Source organism: Mytilus trossulus, chromosome 6 (assembly GCF_036588685.1).
Source record: "Mytilus trossulus isolate FHL-02 chromosome 6, PNRI_Mtr1.1.1.hap1, whole genome shotgun sequence".
Lineage (NCBI taxonomy): Eukaryota > Metazoa > Mollusca > Bivalvia > Mytilida > Mytilidae > Mytilus > Mytilus trossulus.
This window is the reverse complement of record NC_086378.1, coordinates 74,609,898-74,628,829: the sequence shown is the minus strand read 5'-3', so window position 1 is coordinate 74,628,829 and position 18,932 is coordinate 74,609,898. Positions and strand designations below refer to the sequence as shown.

At 30.5% G+C, this 18,932-nt stretch overlaps 1 protein-coding gene across 1 annotated transcript; it reads left to right on the top strand.

The window, feature by feature from the left end:
* The first annotated feature begins 720 nt into the window (after positions 1–720).
* On the top strand, positions 721–15,333 carry LOC134723745 (dentin sialophosphoprotein-like). The gene is made up of 5 exons (XM_063587290.1): positions 721–825; positions 5,638–5,712; positions 11,659–12,111; positions 13,100–13,273; positions 14,006–15,333. Exons 2-5 carry the CDS (start codon positions 5,644–5,646, stop codon positions 15,065–15,067), a joined length of 1,758 nt encoding a protein of 585 aa, XP_063443360.1. The 5' UTR covers positions 721–825; positions 5,638–5,643; the 3' UTR covers positions 15,068–15,333.
* The last annotated feature ends 3,599 nt before the right edge of the window (positions 15,334–18,932 follow it).

The window sequence follows — 18,932 nt, the reverse complement described above, 5'->3', positions numbered from 1 at the left end:
GAATAAAAATTTCAAACAGCATTGAATTATCGTCCGTGATAAAAGGATTATTTAATACGAAGCCACCAATCCGTCAGTTGGCTATAATATGGAATATACCACTAGTTCTGTTGAACCTGACAAATAACCCTTTCAACCTCTAAATTCAGTTGATTTAACTATAAGCAGTTTTTGTTACAGCCAGAAGAGTCAGTGGTAATCACAGTTTTTTCTTTAGAAGAGGGACATTTTAGAATTGAGAAAAATTGAGAGAAAAAACTATTACCAAATACTAGTATGCAGTTTCTATTTGAAGATTTTAATACCACTAGTCCATTTTTTCCTAGTATGCAATTTTGGATTTGAAGACGTAAATATGTGAATGATATTCTTTTAATCCCTTATATAATTCCGGTCCCACCTACTTTAGTAGGCCTGCACATTCTTGAACAATTAGTTAAGGAGGCAGGTATAGTGGAAATATTGAAGTCCACTAGGATTTTTGTGGGTAAAATCCTTTTGTTGATCAATAATAAGTCATTTTTATATATAACAATCATTTTGAAAGCATTTAACACATTTTTCCTTAAAAAAATAAAAACGTCTTTCCATGTATTGATAGAAAAAGTGTCAATGCAATATTTCAACCATATACTAATGAATTGATATTTAAATTCATGAACTTACCTTGATATATTATATGCAAAGTGACGAGGCTTCCTTTTCTGAGGAAAGAATAAGGAAGTATTTTGGAAGTATACTATGTATTTATATTTTTTTCAATATGTTTTCTAAATTGAATTTGATTGTCAATTAGAATGGATTTAACAATAGTATCAAAATAAAGTAAGTATTACTAAATGTATTGTTTTTTTTTTTATAGATACAAATAAAAAATTATATCTTCGCAACATCAGTTCTGACATACTTGTTGGAAAGAAATACATTTTGGTAACAATTTTCAACAACCTCTCTCTTTTCAAAAGGAGGTAAAATAAAACTGACCGAAAAAATTTTTAAAAAAATAAGAAAATAACTGAATTTAAAACCACGTAAGACATGTATTCGTTTATTTCTTTTTGAAGTGTGTTTGGAACATTTTTTTTTACCGTCACAATAAACATATTCATCAAATTCTTCAAAACAAGAAAAGGGGGGTATTGATTTTTTTATATGAAGTGATGAAAATAAATCATGTCTTGTGTAACAATTAATATCATGTTTCAACATGAAGCTAGTATATAACAAAAACCAGTTTTAAAGCAGTATTAGTTATAAAAATCATGTTCACCGATTTAACATAACATCTCAAAATTTTATTTCATTAATTTCAGATATGATTCTTTTTATAAGATTAATAACCTTTTAGACCCCGATTAAAGAGAATTTTAATTGTTTTTCCTTTTAAAATCACTTCCCTGTATTGAAAGTGAACGCTTTGAACAATACAATATTTCACAACGTGATTTAAATAAATGTACGGTAAATATAGAATGAGGATTTCTTTACTAAATTTAGAATAAGGAACTATTTTGGAAGTTTTATGTATAATTATATTTTCTCAATTTTTTTCTCACAAAGCAGATCTGAATTTCAATTATAATTGGAAGAAGAAGATATAAAGTTAATTACACAATATGTACTAAGGGTATTGAATATGAAATAAAATTATAATTGAGCATTATTAGCATATACATATTTTACACTTATTCTTCTTCCTTTCTTTCTTCACCTTTTCCATATACAATAAATATGTTTGATCATTTTCTCTATATAAAAAGGGGGGGGGGGGGAATTAAATTCTTCTTTTGATTGATAAAGCATTGATAATCATATAACTGTTTTGATGTGCAATTGATATAGGAATTCCACATGGTGCATATTTGAGTTTGCAGCAACAACAAAAGCTAAATAAAGATAATAAATATTATTAACAATCAATATTGTCCACTTGTATTAGTACAAAAAAAATTAAATTAAAATTTTAGACATAAGACGACGATGTTTTTCTTTTCACAACCTATGTCGTATACTTTTCACAACCACTTGCAATAATTTGCCAAAAAAGGGATCTTGTGCGTTACCGACGGATCATACATAAATCAGATTGCATATATATAACTCGATCTAAGATACCAAAAACGGACAATTACATTGGGAAATGGAATGGCTCCATCGGTTATATTCTCACAAATGCAACATACGAATGACATCTATTTATTTCTATAACTATTAAAATATGCATTATCCCATTCTTGAGTGAGTTGAAAATTATAAATATTTCAAATTAAAAGTGGTACAGACACAAGTAGAACACGACATCTAAAGCAAACAGGACTCTTCCATTCATCAGAAGAAATATAAAAATTAATTCAGTGACCGAACATTTCAAGCCCTTATAATTATCAGACCTGGGAGCAGAGAACATCATCTAAAAAAAAAATATCCAAACACGTGCAGAAAGATATGTATGTTCAAAATACTAATATATTGAAAGTGACTCAAACATGCGAAACCCACTCTACTGCCTATCAAAACAAAAAAGAAGACTTAAAGGTAGATTCAACATGCTCTGTAGAATCAAACAAACGATTCTTATAAAATTGCCATACCATATTATGATATCGTAGATAAGAGCAAAGCAAGTACCTGGTTTAATCACGAGCAAACATAAAGACAAATTCGACGCAGCAAAGGCCTTCGAATGGAATGGCGATTACTTACTGGTCACTTTATGTTAATTTTGATCAAATGTTTGGATAATACTTATAAAACTGTATCATGAAACTTTACATCACGTAATAATGTATTTTGTCTGGGTTTTTTTTCTGGAGGTATCAATACCGTTAAGATGTTGTTTGCTTAAAGAGTAACTGCATGTTTAAAATAATAAAAAAGATTAAAACTGATTTTTTGCTTGCTTGAAAAAGTTTAACAAAAGTAAAATCACAAAAATACCGAACTCCAAACGGAAAGTCCTTAATCAAATCTCAATTTCAAAACCCCAAACATATCTAACAAATGGTTAACATATGTCATATTCCTGACTTGGTACAGGCATTTTTATTCATGTATTTGAAAAATATTTAACCCCCAAGACAATTTAAGCGAAGTCCATAAAAACTCAAAATCAGACGCTATCAATCAACATTATATGAAAAAGAACTGCCTTATTTCTGACTTGGTTCAGGGATTTCCTATAATGAAAATGATACTTTCAAACTGGTTTGATAGCTAGCTCAACCTCCCACTTGTATGCCATATTTTTTTTATAGTTCCGTTATATTGACGGAATAAGGACTAAACTTATTTTCTATTGATTATTTTCTAATTGCTTTAAAAACGAAAGGTTGGCCAACAAATTCTCTGTCAAAATAACATATAACATTTCTAATCCAATTTACTTCATCGTCTATATATTTTCAATTTTTATATTCAGTTTCTTACAATATATAACACTATCAACACCCCTTGATTTTGTTATCTTTCAAATCAGTTGATTTCTTTTGAACCGAAAACATGTAATGTCTATATCACAATGTTTTTAATTTGTTCTACTAGTAACGTGTATGACATCAATTTCAGTTTGCATGGCAAATATCTCTATTAACAGATGAATGTTTGATGCATTGTGCATATTCCATGGGATCATTTTATATGGAACTGTTACCAATTACTTGTCAGTATAGTAAAATAACATATACAATGAATATTTCAAATCAAATGCATGGTTAAATTAGACCAGCGCAACAATCATTCAGTTTACTGTCATACGAGTGAGAGGTTTAGCAGCTATAAAACAAGGTTCAGTCTACCATTGTCTACACAAGAAAATGTCTGTTCCAAGTCCGGAATATGACAGTTGTTAATCATTCGATTGATGTGTTTAAGTTTTTGATTTTGCCATTTGATTAGCGACTTTCCGTTTTGAATTTTCCTCTGAGCTAAGTATTTTAATTAATGATTTACTTTAAATGTTTCATTCAACAAGTGGGTTAAAACAAACATTTGGGTGGTATATACGTAGCTTTCTTAGTATGACGTTATCTTAAACTTGCCAGAGATATCAAATGATATGTAAGATTTTTCAAGAGCATGTAATAAAATACAACAGCCAAAAGGGCCTTACTAGAACGATAAGAAAAGAATACTGCCTAAAGTTGATGGTTAAAGTAATATTAATTTAGCATTTCGATATAATAAAATTTCATTTTGCCCAAGATATTCCTGAATTGATTTGTTTAAATTATGACATTCACACCAAACAAGTGTTTACGATAATAACAATCCTATTATTAATTTAAGGTAGCGATACTATTACATGCATTTCGTTTGACTGTATGTGGTCCTTTTTATTTTATTTATAGTGACATTTAACAAGAATTACAAAGTATCATACGTAACATGACTTTTAAGAAAATCGACAAAAAACTGACAAAAATAGGCTTATGTTTGAGGAGTTATCCCTTTTCCAATGATGATTTCCATAGGAAATTAAAAATGCTGATTTTGAGTAATCATCAAGTATGACTTCATGGGACTTTTCTGTGTATATTTGGGGCTTAATGCTAGATCAGAACTAAAATATTTCCCGTTACAATTAGTTTGAGGTTAAAAACTTAGTTTGACTGGGCTACTTGGCAATCATACAACATCTTCTTTTTTATAAGTATCAAAATTTGAACTACTAGTAAAACATAAGTGTAACAATATTCTGATTAATTAATTGTTCTAAGTGTGTTTATCATTACATTATTTTGATTAATCATTTTTATTTATACAACAACGTGTTTTATAAATGAACTGTTTACAAAACTTTTTTTGAATATTAACTCTTTTTTACCTCAGGCATAGATAACCTTAGATGGATTTGGCAAAACTTTTAGTAATTTTGGTCCTCAATGCTCTTCAATTTTCTACTTTTTTGGATTCGAGCGTCACTGATGAGTCTTTTTATAGATAATGCCAATGCTTACTTGTTATATTAAGATCGATTAAAAAATGCTAGTATGAACGGGGTCTATAAATGAAGACAACAGTAATATACAACTGTTCAATAGTCATAAATCAATAAATCGAGAGAAAGAAAAAATCGTCTTAAAAAAACCCGGAGGCACTGAACTGCAACAAAAACAAACGACATCATTCAAAGAACGGAATATTTGATAACAACTGCCATATTTCTGACTTGGAAAAGGAAATTCTAAGAAAACATGATTGGATTAAACCTGTTTTTATGGCTCGTCAAACTATAAAAATATATAATGAAGAGTTTCAATTCCTATATCGTGACGATTAAGCGCTGCGCTACTAAAATAAAAAAATCTATTTCATTTTTCTAACTTCAATATCCAATTCAATTATTAATACCAATGATATATATTTTTTTTTCAAATGACGCCATGCAACTACATTTGGGCTATTACCAAGTAGTATTTTACTTTAAGACAACTTTCTGAGACTTAAAATTCTTGCATTATTTACATATGTCCAGTTCAGCACCAGTACATTTTAAGTACTTTGGATTTCTTTTTTAATTCCTTTTACCTTATAAGATTATTTAGTTTACTTCTATTTTCGTTATCAATTTTTATTGGTGTATACTCAATTGAGATTTCGTCATATTCATATGATGATATAAAAAAGTTTATCTTTTAGGTGATAATGAGCTTGCAGAAAAAGAGCACGTTAATATGGCTATTATTATATGTAAATACAGCAACTCAATTTCAGGTATGTCTAACTGTCATTCTTATTATATCAAACTGTCTTGATATACTGGTAAAATTATCAACTGTATCTGATTAATACACATAGATAACCATACACAAATACAAACAAAAAACAATAACATTCATATGACAACATTGGCACAATTTTGGAAATGTCCAAAGCTAGATATGAGAGACCATAATTAAACACAGTGTGAAGGAGTTCATTTGAGTCAAAACTATAGACTAGAAAGTGTTCCATGATGCATGAGCATAAAAGCTAGGATGCGAAATCCCGTGTTTTTTAAGTTTGCGTAGCAATATGATTATAGAAATCAAGGAACAAGTCTGTGTTAAAGGTCAATGAATATATACAATTTAATCAAATTGACGTTCTGAAACGGGACTTTTTATAGCTGACTAGCCGTGGTATAGGATTTGCTCAGTGTTGAAGGCCATACTGTGACATATAGTTGTAATTTGTTGTATCATTTGATCTCTTGTAAAGAGTTGTCTCATTTACAATAATAACAAATCTTCTTTTATATATATATATATATATAGATATTGCAAACGGTAAGATTTACAGATTAATCATGTTAAACATTTCGTTACGGTTAAATATGTGTATATTTAGAAAAAAGATGGAAAAGTTGAATTTAAGTTGCAGCAAATGCTCTTTCAATTAAAATTCTTAAAAGGGGCATCTTGAAAAGAAATCGTCTGTTTGATAACAGTATGTGAACGTAATAATTCAGAGCGTTGAAAAATCATAACTGTCAACCGAGTTCTGAGTATCACCAATTGCATTTATTGTTATCTAAAACATGCAGATTGGTGTTGCATTTGTAATATTTAATAGTGGCCTCTATATATTGTTCACTACTATTTCAAAGATAGTTTTCAATTTTCAGACTTAATGTATAATATTCCATATAATCAAGGTAAAACTGTAAATGAATACATGCAATCACATTTGTATGTTCTTAAGGAAACGATGATAGTCCGTCGGAAGCATCTTCGCTAGCCAAGGGTTACGATCCACTCCCGTTCTCTTCACCCTTGGCAGATTGAGCCAACATTTGTGATATCAATGTTGCGCCATCTATCGGAAGTTTAAAGTCACGCCCATTCCGAATAAATTATTCTTGACCAATGGTAGCACTTGAACTCTTCAATTTGGAGATAAAAACACGGTAGCGTCTAGATGCTAACCACTTGGTAAAGCCGGAAACGAAAATATATGTCAATATTCATGCATTTGTGCATGAAACATACACAGAAACTTCTATTAGTTGATAAAAAAACATTCAAGTTGTCACTAAATATAGTCCTATGTTTAGTGATGTAAAGACTTGTTGCACAATAAACACGTGGCAATTGTTTACAAACACTTTCAACATTTACACGTGATCATGTTATAGGCGCTTTTTGATTGGATGCAGCGAGTATCTACTGCAACCAATATAAATCCTTACCTTGTGTCTCCGAAATATTATCTCAATCCGCCAAGGGTGAAGAGAACGGGAGTGGATCGTAACCCTTGGCTAGCGAAGATGGTCGGAAGGGGCCGATAAATGGCTGACCCGTGTTAAGAGAGATAAGACATATCTCTTGCACGTTAAAGACACCCTTGTAGATTTAGAAAAAGAGTAGGCTAATGCTGCTACAAGGCAGCACTCGCACCCGCAAAAGTGGAAAGGGATTAATATAAATTGCAAAACTTGTTTCCCAATCCACTATAAATAAATATGTTTAAACTAATCAAAAAATAATTCCAGTATAAAAAACCTGATCTTTTATTGGTTGGTTGTTAGATAAATAATAAATATAAAAAAAGAAGATGTGGTATAATTGCTAATGAGACAAATCTCCACAAGAGACCAAATTAAACAGAAATTAACAACTATAGGTCGCCGTGCGGCCTTCAACAATGAGCAAAGCCAATACCGCATAGTCAGCTACAAAAGGCCCAGAAGTGACAAAATGTAAAACAATTCAAATGAAAAAATCGTAGGCCTTATTTAACAATAAAAAAAAAAAAAAAAAAATATAAACACATAAACAAAAGACAAGGCAATATTGTAACTATTGTAAATAATGAAATAACAACAACCAATGGAATCAGAAAAAAATGGGATGTACAAGCTCAAATATACGGAAAAATTAGGTAAATTACTTTTTACTTTCTAAATGTATTCTGTAATTTCTATATATACGTGTTCTTTACCCTCATAAAATCTTTAGAAGCTAAATATTTTTGATAGTTTGCCAATTGTAAATAATGAAAAAGTTCGCACGAAGGATTTTATACAATTACTTATTTAACTATTGTGAATGATACCGTGATGCATTCAGTTGTCATTTTTCCACAAAAGGAAGTTAAATTATTTTGTTGTTGTTATTAATTAAATCTCATTATCAAGTATAAACGCAACTGTTATCCTTTAAGGAATACAGCTATTTACTATTCACAACTTAAACACTAAAGATATTTTGATTGATATAACAATTATAAAGGATTAAGTCGCTTTCAAAGATTAGAACTTTACGAATACAAGCCATAAGCAAAGGGGTGGGATGAAAAAAGTTTAAATGATCATACATAGATCAAAAATTATAAATTTTCTTCAAGATAACTGTCCTCTAGCTTATCTGTAGCTTATCTGGCTTATAATCATAGCAGTTTTGTAAGACACTTTATTTCCCAGATAACTATTTTCAAATTAAAGCAAATTTAATCACCAAGATTTATAAACCATCAAGTTGATATCGTATTTCTTTTTGTTTTCACTTAACTGGCGAACGTACAGTCTAGTGTCTGCTTTAGTGTGATTTCAAACGAGACCCGATCGATGTATTTTTTTAAAATCCAGCCATTGTCGATGATAAATTAAATCATGCAAAATAAAAGATTTAAAACACGCATACAGTTCCGACAGACAATTTCGCGCGTCTGAATCGATGTCCCTTATTCAACTTAATCAGGAACGCCCACGATTAAAATTTTGAAATTGATAGCCAAATATGTACAAGACACAAAACGTGAAAATCATACCAACGAAAAGCTTACTTTCAGTCAACTTTGCCTAAGGAAATTTAAACTTGAGATCTTATTTAATTCATCAACAGAGATTTTACGGAAAAAAAGGGTCATAAATCAATTCAGTATCGAATGATTGACTATTGAATCATGTGTCTGGCCATTTTTTGCTCATACAATGCTACACTCAAGCATATATATATGATATGAAACAAACGCTTCATGACAGCTGTTATCCATTCATTTGATGTGTTTGAGCTTTTGGTTTTGCCATTTGATTACTCACTTCTGCTATGAATTTTCCTCGGAGTTCGGTATTGTTTGTTATTTTACTTTTTACAACTTCCATACTTCCAAAGCTCTCTCCTGGTTAATCTTTATCAGGAATACTCAAAGCCAAATACCTGAAAGCAAAGGATTTTTAAAGATCGAAGCAACATCTATCTGCATATAATGCACTTTTATCAAAATATCTTACAAACTTAAATTGCAAACAAGACAGTCAAACGAAGAAACGGTTGGTCCATCATAACAAACAAAATGTACACTTTAATCACATTTTCCCCCTATTTAATTGGCTTTCGAAGAACAAACTAATGCATCCTCCCGTTTAGGAGCTGCCAAATTTCTTTGAGCTATATATGGATATGTGTTAAAATACCAGAGCAACTAGGACCTAACAAGCTTATATTTCGTGGAATATGAATATTAAATATGCAAAATATATTAATCCGAATAATATTAAGACGAATATGATTAACATAATTCCCCGAAGCACTGAGCATTAAACCGATGCAATTAATGTGTTTTCCTTATAAAAAAATCTAAAAATCGTCGTCTTTGAAAAGTGTCTTCTGTAAAGTGCCTAACAGAGTTATAATGTGTTTTTCGAATTCTTTCGCAGGAATAATGTGGATTCATTTATTTAATTTCGTGGTTATGAATTTTCGCAAATTGAGGAAAAATACATTTTCGTTGGTATTTGATTTCGTGGTTTTGCCAATCTCGAAAAACACAGCCTATAAAATCATGCTATTCGTTATTCATCTATACCCACAAGCACCACGATAATTGGTATTCGACGAATACCAATCAATTCACTTTAATCATCTTATTTGTATTCTGGGAAATGAACAACTAAACTCATTATAGATACCAGGATCAAAATAAAATATTTTCGCCAGACGCGCGTTTCGTCTAATAAAGACTCATCAGTGACACTCGAATCAAAAAATGTTAAATAGGCCGAATAAAGTACGAATTTGAAAAGCATTGACGACCAAAAATTTCTAAACGTTTTGTCAAATACAGCTAAGGTAATATTTTCCTTTGGAAAGCCTTAGTATTATAAAAGTAGGGCACAAATACATTACTCGAAATAAATAAAAAGAAGAAGAAAGTACTTAACAACTGACATAATCAATTGTTACGAATTACTTAACAGGTAAAAACAACTGCCATATTTCTAACTGTGCAGGCATGTTCCGAGGAAATGGTATATCAACTTGGATTAAAGCTGACTAAAATTCTCACTTGCTGGATAGTTGTTTGTTTATATATAGATTTCATCACTGCAACCAGTGTGTTTCGATATTTCTTCACTCGGACAGTCAATTTTAATTTTTAATGTACAAATCACAAATCTTTTTCTCTAATGATTTTTGTCCTTCCTTTTGAAAAAAATTGTAGAAAGCTGTATTCTTTATATTTTACGTCACAACGCATGATTGCCTATTCTTATGACGTAACAATAGGGAATTTAGATGAAACTAAGACAAATTGACGTCATAATTACATTTCGACCAACAGATATTTCACTAGTGAGGAGAAATATTTTTCTCACACTGATCAAGAAAAATAATAGAAACTTCCGTTATATTGACAAATTATTCGAGCAACCCATAGAGACATAAAAGGTTTATTCTACGATGCTGTAAAAGTTGTGATTAGTCGATGAAACCGTTGTTAGGTGTAATTTATTTTATAAATCGTCTAAATCATTCTAAACACTCAAGCAAGTCATAGTAAGCCTTCGAAGGCTTTTGGTAAATTTTAGAATATCAGTATGTAATTGTTCTATAATATGTCATTATGTTATAATATTTCTATTATAGATTAAAAAATACGTGGAACAACACTCGTCAAAATATTTAATCACGTAGTGGAATGAACCATTTGTGGATTCTTATAAATTCTATTGAACTTTTAGACTATTTTTAATCTCGGTCTCTTTCTGAAATTAATTCTTACATATATTTTGATTTTCAACGATGTATGCTAACATTGCCCTAAGAAATTTTAAAATTGTTCGTATAAATATTGAACGACAAAAATATGTGACGTATAAGTTTTTTGACGTCAGACACGCGAAATTGATTCTTTTAAAATTGTAACACGATGATGACTGCTGTACCAATATTTTGATTATTTTATTTAGTATGTCTGTTAAGTTCACGCATCGTTGTAAATATAACTGAATTTGATAACACTGTCGTACAAAGTCAGAGGTTTAACGCTTTAAAACCAGATTTAATCCATCAATACCTACATTTGAAAATCCCTGTATCAAGTCAGGAATATGACAGTTGTTGTCCATTCATTTTTGATGTGTTTTGTCTTTTAGAATTTGCCATGTAATTATGGACTTACCAATTTGATTTTACTTTTTTCCCTGCTATAAATAATTTTGAATGAAAATGCTTTAAAAATTCTAGGTATGAAATGAATATGTTTTACTTTATATATCAGTTTGAACTTGATTGGATCAGATATTACCTTCGAGGACTGACATTCCACAAGGAACTCTATATACACATTGGAAGTGTATAAAACTATGGTAAAGATTTTAGTGTGCTCAAGCCAGTGTTTTTTCTATTATCATATTTTTCAAATATTTAAAACAAAATCTAACAATATGTTTTAAAGGGAAAGAAAGAAACACCTAAATGCAACTACATCAACACCACATTAGATGACACGTGCTGTCCCGATTGCACGAATCTACAGAATGACAGCTGTAAGACCTATGGATGTCCGAAAGAGTATTACCAATTGAAAGGCAAATGTTACGAAAAGCACGATGAATTCGAATCAAACATGGTTGTATGCAAAAGAAAATGTCCTTCAAGTCATTATGGAATAACACTCAACGAAAATAAAGTGTGTTTGGCCTGTTTCATATTGTGTCAGGATAGTTCTTTAAAAACAACATGTTCATGTGAAGATATACTCAAAGAGACACAATCAAAAGGAATTTTGTTATATATATTCATTGGTCTATCTGCCCTCCTGGCAGTAGCTTTGGGAATGATGGTGGTGTATGTTTGTTGCAAAAATCGGAGTGGAGATATAAAACGTAATTCGACGAAATGCACCAAGGTATTTAAAAATTAAGAAGAGTTATTTTTGATTGAAAAGCATTCATTTAATTCAGTAATTATTGGTCTAATCGTGTAGACAGTTTTAGCTGGAAGGCTTTTGCATTTTAATTCTGATTTGCCTTTTTATAATACTATGAAAATGATGCATTGTGTTCAGTTTTTAAACCTTTTTTTCATAATTTTCAAAAGGATGAAAACTTTTTTCGAACTATTTCGAACTAATTATCGAACATGAATCAGTTTTCCCTTTGTAAATCAATATAAAATTAATGAAACATAAACACCGATTTCCTTAAAACATTTCGTACATTTTGTTCAGAATCTTTAAAACCAACGACATAAAATAAACTCATCATAGAAACCAGGATTTAAATTTTATAAAAAAAGTGTGTATTTATTCATGTATGTCTCCGGACAGATATTTTATTCGGTAAATTAAATCATGATTGTGTTCGTAAAACTTTTAGATAATGGAAGAACTTCAGCTTGATTTAACAGATTTTTTAATATGCAGTCCCTTAAAAAGGCACTATCATTCCAACATAAAACGATACATTGCGAGGTCAAATTATTTAATCTGCCTGCTGAAACGAATAAATTTCATCTAACGCTAAAATATCACCGACTGATTTGAGTAAAGAATTATAAGAATATTCCAAAAATTGGAAGAAAAAAACGATATAATTTTAAAAGTCCATAGAAAATATGAATAGACAAACACATGTAAAAGTACACAAAGCACAGAAATTTAAGATTGATGTACATGAATACTTTAAAGACTGGGTTAATGTCAGATGCTCTAAAAGGGTAAGTCGTTCTTGTTCCCCTTATACCATATCTTTAATCGGAAGCACAACTCAATATTAATAACTTCGCACAACGATCTTGTGTCATGGACATACCACATAATTATTCTCTTCTTCAAATAACAATGAATATCAATACAATACAAGTTGTTTTTAACATTTTGCCTTCTCGACCTATAGATTGACGGAAGCGACACCAGTGAAAATCCTATATCATTCAATGCAGACAAGACGAAGGAAAACAACTTAAGTGGACAACAAAAGGGTTTATTATTTTCAAAAGAGGATGAAAAAGAAGTTGATGAGAAGCCAAGATACACAAAATATCCAACTTCTACTGAGGAACCAGAAAAGGTAAATTATTCCTATACTTTATAAAAGATAACATGCATATCATACGTAGTATCTCCTTAATTTGACAAGACAATGTCTGTGGCAGGTACTACCAATCTTATGTAGCAAATTAGGTAAAAGATATCTAAGGAATTTGTAACACACACCCCACTAAGATACTTTTGTCCGGGAAGGAAAGTAGTGATTCCCATGCTGCATCTGTCTCCATTATAGTTAAAAAAAAAAAGAAAGAAGCTAAAAACGACTATTGGACACTGTTTAGCATTCAACAACAGTCAAATATACGTAGTACAGTTAGCAACAAAAGCATATGTTACGACAAGATATTAACTAAATACATTTCGAAAGAGGAAATCCCCAGCCCGACATATGCAAAAACAAAATGAAACGAATACACATAGACCTCAGAGGATGCAAACATACTTGCAATAGTGCAATCCCCTGACCCGACATTTTCAGAGGAGTATTGAAAACAATAACTCTACAGTACAGGTATCATGCGATAAAATGATGTATACATATGACTCTTTTTCTGAGCAATGATATTTAACAGACAACTGCAATCATCAAACTAATCTCACTATTATAAATTTTACAGCACAAAGAATAAAAAAATAACCAATTGGTTTTATACATGAAATTATCGTACGTGCAAATACGAATGTATTTGTGAATGCAAATGTCAAAGAATAATTCAGAAACATTTTAATAGTATTTCATTTTTTGATATAGAGTCTCCCAAACATTCAATCAGACAGACCTTCAAGTAGTCCATATGAAAACTCAAGTTCAATAAGAAAAAATGAGGGTTTGACAGATGAGATGGATAAAACGAGATTTAAAGACACAAAGTGCAACCTTCCACCAATAAATGATGATGAACGCGAAATCAAAATATCAAAAGGAGGCATCAGTCCATCAGAATCGGAAATCGTAGATAGATCCGTTACAGAATCTTTTTCTACAACCCTTGATGTGACCAATGGAAATACACCGAAAGAGGATAATAAAGAAGGCGACTATGATACGGTTGAAGAAGATCCAGATGAGAAGGGATATGAAACTCTTCATTTCCAAGACGAAACAATCGAAATTTTCGACGTAGAAAATATTACTCAATCGAAAAAGCAAGGTCTAGTGAGAGGACGCAAGGCGGCTTGTTCTTTCAAAAAATGCAAAATATCTGACAATAATAAAAATAATAACTTTGAGTCAGATAGCTTTAGTACTGATATTAAAAATCGAGCAAGTGACATATCTAGTTCATCAGTTGAAACAGGAAAGAGTGAGTGTCCAAAATCGGATTTGGTGTTATCAAAGATAATTGTATCTGAGCCTTTCGTCCAAACCTTGCCAGAATCAGATGCCCATCAATATGAAAATTATCAAGGTTCAACAAGTGATGTCGATAATATAAATCCAGTAGATTTTACAACTGATGAAGATACCCCTCTTCCTATCATGCGTAAATATGCTAATATGAATGTCAATGAGAAAGTTGCTTCTGCCAACAAGCATTCAAACAGATGTAGCCAAGATAGTTCGGATAGCAACAAGTCTGAAGATTCCTACACCTCCGCATGTAGCCATATGTCGCTACAGGAAAATTCAGTGGTGAAAATGACCTCAAATAAAGAAGAAACGATAATAGAAATTGATGCATCGAACATTGTCAGTGATGTAAATAACGTTGCAGTACTGAAAGGGTCAGTAGAAGTTACAAAGATTGCAAGTCAGCCAACTATCAATATTATAAATGGAAATAACGTTTCTTTAAATCTGGTATGCAATTAGAAAAACTAAAACTTTATAACACTGTGGATTCATTTATTTCGTTGTTACCAATTTTTGTGGACTGAAAAACACTTGCATATTCATGAATATTTGATTTCGTGGTGTTGCCACAGTCTGCATAACACCTTGATGAATTTTTCATTCGTTGAACATTCTAATTCGTGTTTTACCGAAACCTTCAAAATTCATTGATATCCAACGAATAATAATGAATCCACAGTTACTGTATAACATATTCAAACGACATTGATTTTATGGTTAGTAAAGGTAATGCCATGTGTTTATTAATTTAGATTACATATAATGAATGAAAAACAAAATTTCCCTTTAACACGTAGTTTTGACATGATTAGATTAGAGCAAAATGCGTTACAATAAAGTAATAGTTACCAACACTAACATAGATTAATTGTAAAAGACGTCTTGTATTAAATTAACATTTTTGAGTTAAGCCTTAACTCATATCTATCAATACGTATGACTAAGATTTTAAGCAATTCAATTTTTGGCAGTTTTTAAAAGTTAAATAAGAGCAGTTTGAACATAGTTAAAAATACTCAAGACAAAACTAATAAAAATATAAATACTAACAGACTTACGCCTTGTGAAGGGTGCTACATTTTTTTTTAAAAACATCTATTAAGTGATTGTGCTCATAACTTGAGTTTTTATGGCATCTTTATAAGGTAGACAATAGAGGGGTTGACTCAATTACAGACACATGTTTTTTCCCGGATTTATATGTGCTATTGGCAGTTCTACATAATTGTAAAATTCATAAACAGTTATAATCGGTATTATCAGAAGTCCATGTTCAGGGGACTAGTAAATGACCCCCGGTACTATCACTTCGATGATGCATGGCAGTAAAAATCCAAGATGATATTAAAATATAGGAAAACACTCTCGGTGATAACTGATTTGCTAGTTATATGTGTAGCAATTAGTTGATAATAAGCTGTTATTTATTAGTTTATATTGCAATGAATTTGACTAATTTGACATACGAGACTTTATGTTCAAAGGAAATAATAGCTTAATATATATAGAAGTCATTACAAGTGCATTACAATTAAGAATTGAATGCTTCTTTTTGTTATTTGGGTGTAAAAGCGTTGACCGAAGTACATTTTGTATGAAGCGCGGAAGCGTTTCATTCTAAAAATGTGCGCATGGTCAACGCTTTTACAACCCTATAAAGTTACAAAAAGAAGTATTCAATACTTATAATTACATTTTTTAGCTATGATCATGAAAACACGAATTTTATGTATTTTTTTAATTTAATTCACCTGTGCACTTTATTGTTCGACCACGTGTTATCATGAATGAAAAGTTGTATTGAGAAATGCAACTGCTTACGGAATAACGCGTGATGTGCAGTTAGCCAATCAGAATAAAGTATTATAATGAAACATGCATATAATGTAATTATTGTAGTATAGAATAACAATTTTTGAATGTTCTGCAATGTGATTTACCAAAAAATAAATATCAATAGTATTTGTCCCCTTTTTTCATTTTAATAAGTGAGTATTGGTCAATGCTTCAACACTCATATACAACCATGGTCAATGCTTCAACACTTATATACAACCACAAAAGGTTCCTATCCATTTTGAATTTGTTTTTTTTTTAAAGAATTATATAGAATTTTATTTGATTTTGCCATTTTAGTAGGGACGATTGAATTTTTCTTGGAGTTCAGTATTTTTATTATTTTACTTTTCATTTGTGACTTTAACATTTTTTGGAAAATTGTCACATCATATCACAATGAATATATTATCTTTCACATTGTCAAAAAAGTATTTCATTTGTTGGACAGAATTAATTTAAGTCATGCTTAATCCAATCTTTAAAAACAGCGCAAGATAAATCAGCGTTATAGCAGTTTTGTACAGTTTACACACAATTTTGTTTTACATCACCAATGCTTTTAAATGAGTTGTCAATCCACGATAATTCCTGGTATCTATGATGAGTTAATTCATACTCGCAAATTTAAGAACCCATCTTATATAAAGCTTGAATCTCAAAATTTCCATACAGGTTAACATTTTGTTTTAGAATTTTCAAATCATTTGACATTTCTATCGTTTAAACGGTCTAATTGATATTTTAGAAAGTTATTGAATTATGTCGCTTTTGTACATTTATGTGTGTATGACTATTCTATATGCAGTAGTATATTGTTCATATAAGATTTTAAAGCTCGCTAGAATTTTCCGTGATTAATTTCATGAAAGTTTATCAAATACACATTTGACAAGTGTAAACCAATGGAACAAAACATACTAACCCCATAACGAGAGGTATTGTTCTTGGTATTAAAAGTAAAATTACAAAAATACTTAATGTAGAGAAAAATCAATTCGGAAAGTCCATAATCACATGGCAAAATCAATTAACAAAACGCATAAAAAACGAATGGATACGAACTGTCATATTCCTGACTTGGTACAGGCATTTTCAAATGTAGAAAAATGGTGGATTAAACCTGGTTCTATAGCGCTAACCCTCTCACTTTAATGACAGACTCATCAAATTCCGTTATATTTACATTGGTGCGTTAAATAAACAGACACAATAAATAAAATAGTCAATGCACTGTATGATTTTAATGTCGGACAATTATTTTGGCAGTTTTTACAGTTGAATATTGCAGTTTGAACCCTGTTAAAAAATACCTCAGACAAAAATTATAAATGAATCAAAACTCGCAAGCCTTGTGCACATCTGAAGGGTCTTACATTTATTATTTTTAAATATCTATCAAGTGATTTTGTTTATTTCGTCTGATATTAAGTCATAACTTGAGTTTTATGAAAGCTTTATAAGGTAGATAATGGAGGGGTTGTCTTAATTACAAACGCATGTTTTGTTTGTATTTATATGTGTTATTGTTAGTTCTACATAATTGTAAAATTCATAAACAGTTATAATCGGTATTATCAGAAGTCTATTGACATTATCACTTCGATGATGCTATGAGACGGCCAGTTATTTTTTGTTTGTCTCGCTTAAAATATCGTACGCAATCAAATGCTTCCATGAGCATAAATCGATCATCGAAAAGGATGAAATATTCTAAACTAAACATATTAGATTAATATGGCCAGTTTATTAATTTCAAAATATGCGATGTCTTTAGTAAAAGTTGTTCTGTGTAAATCGAACGTATTTTGTAATTTGTTCGACAATAATGTTCGTACTCGCTACGTTCGTTTCAAGGCAAATGTATTTGCTTTTTTTTCTGTTAGTCATATATTGTTATTTATTATTTATTTGTTTTGTAATAAGATGACAAGTACAGTTCAGTGAAAAATTATAAAATAAGTACTTGTGTATATAGCTTTTACGTTATTTTATTATTGTTTCATGTTTTCCTAAGAGTTGATGGGGCATTAGCTACGAATCAGACTAAAACCTGTTAAAAAATTTGTTATTTTTATGTTTCAAACATGTATAAAATCTGAATATACAAATAATATTTCGACATTAGGTGCCAGTTTTGTTCAATTTTGTCAAAATAAACCACACTATGTCGCTGATGTGTTGTTTGGTTGTAAGTCAATGATTCAACTCAGATGAATCCGCATTCATGCGATTTTTAAGTTAACCTTTAGTAGAAATGCATGGGTGGCGAATGTGTTCAACAAGTGGTTCATTCATTTGAAAAGAAAAGAAAGATAATATTATGATGTGAAACAACGGAGCAATCAATAATAACCATTTTCTTTCTAATCCGTAGCACAACAATTTAATTGTTCTTATATAGATAAAACCATGACATACATAGTATTTTTAATGTATAACATGAAATCAAACATACATATGATATATGATAAAATAGTTAGCATAC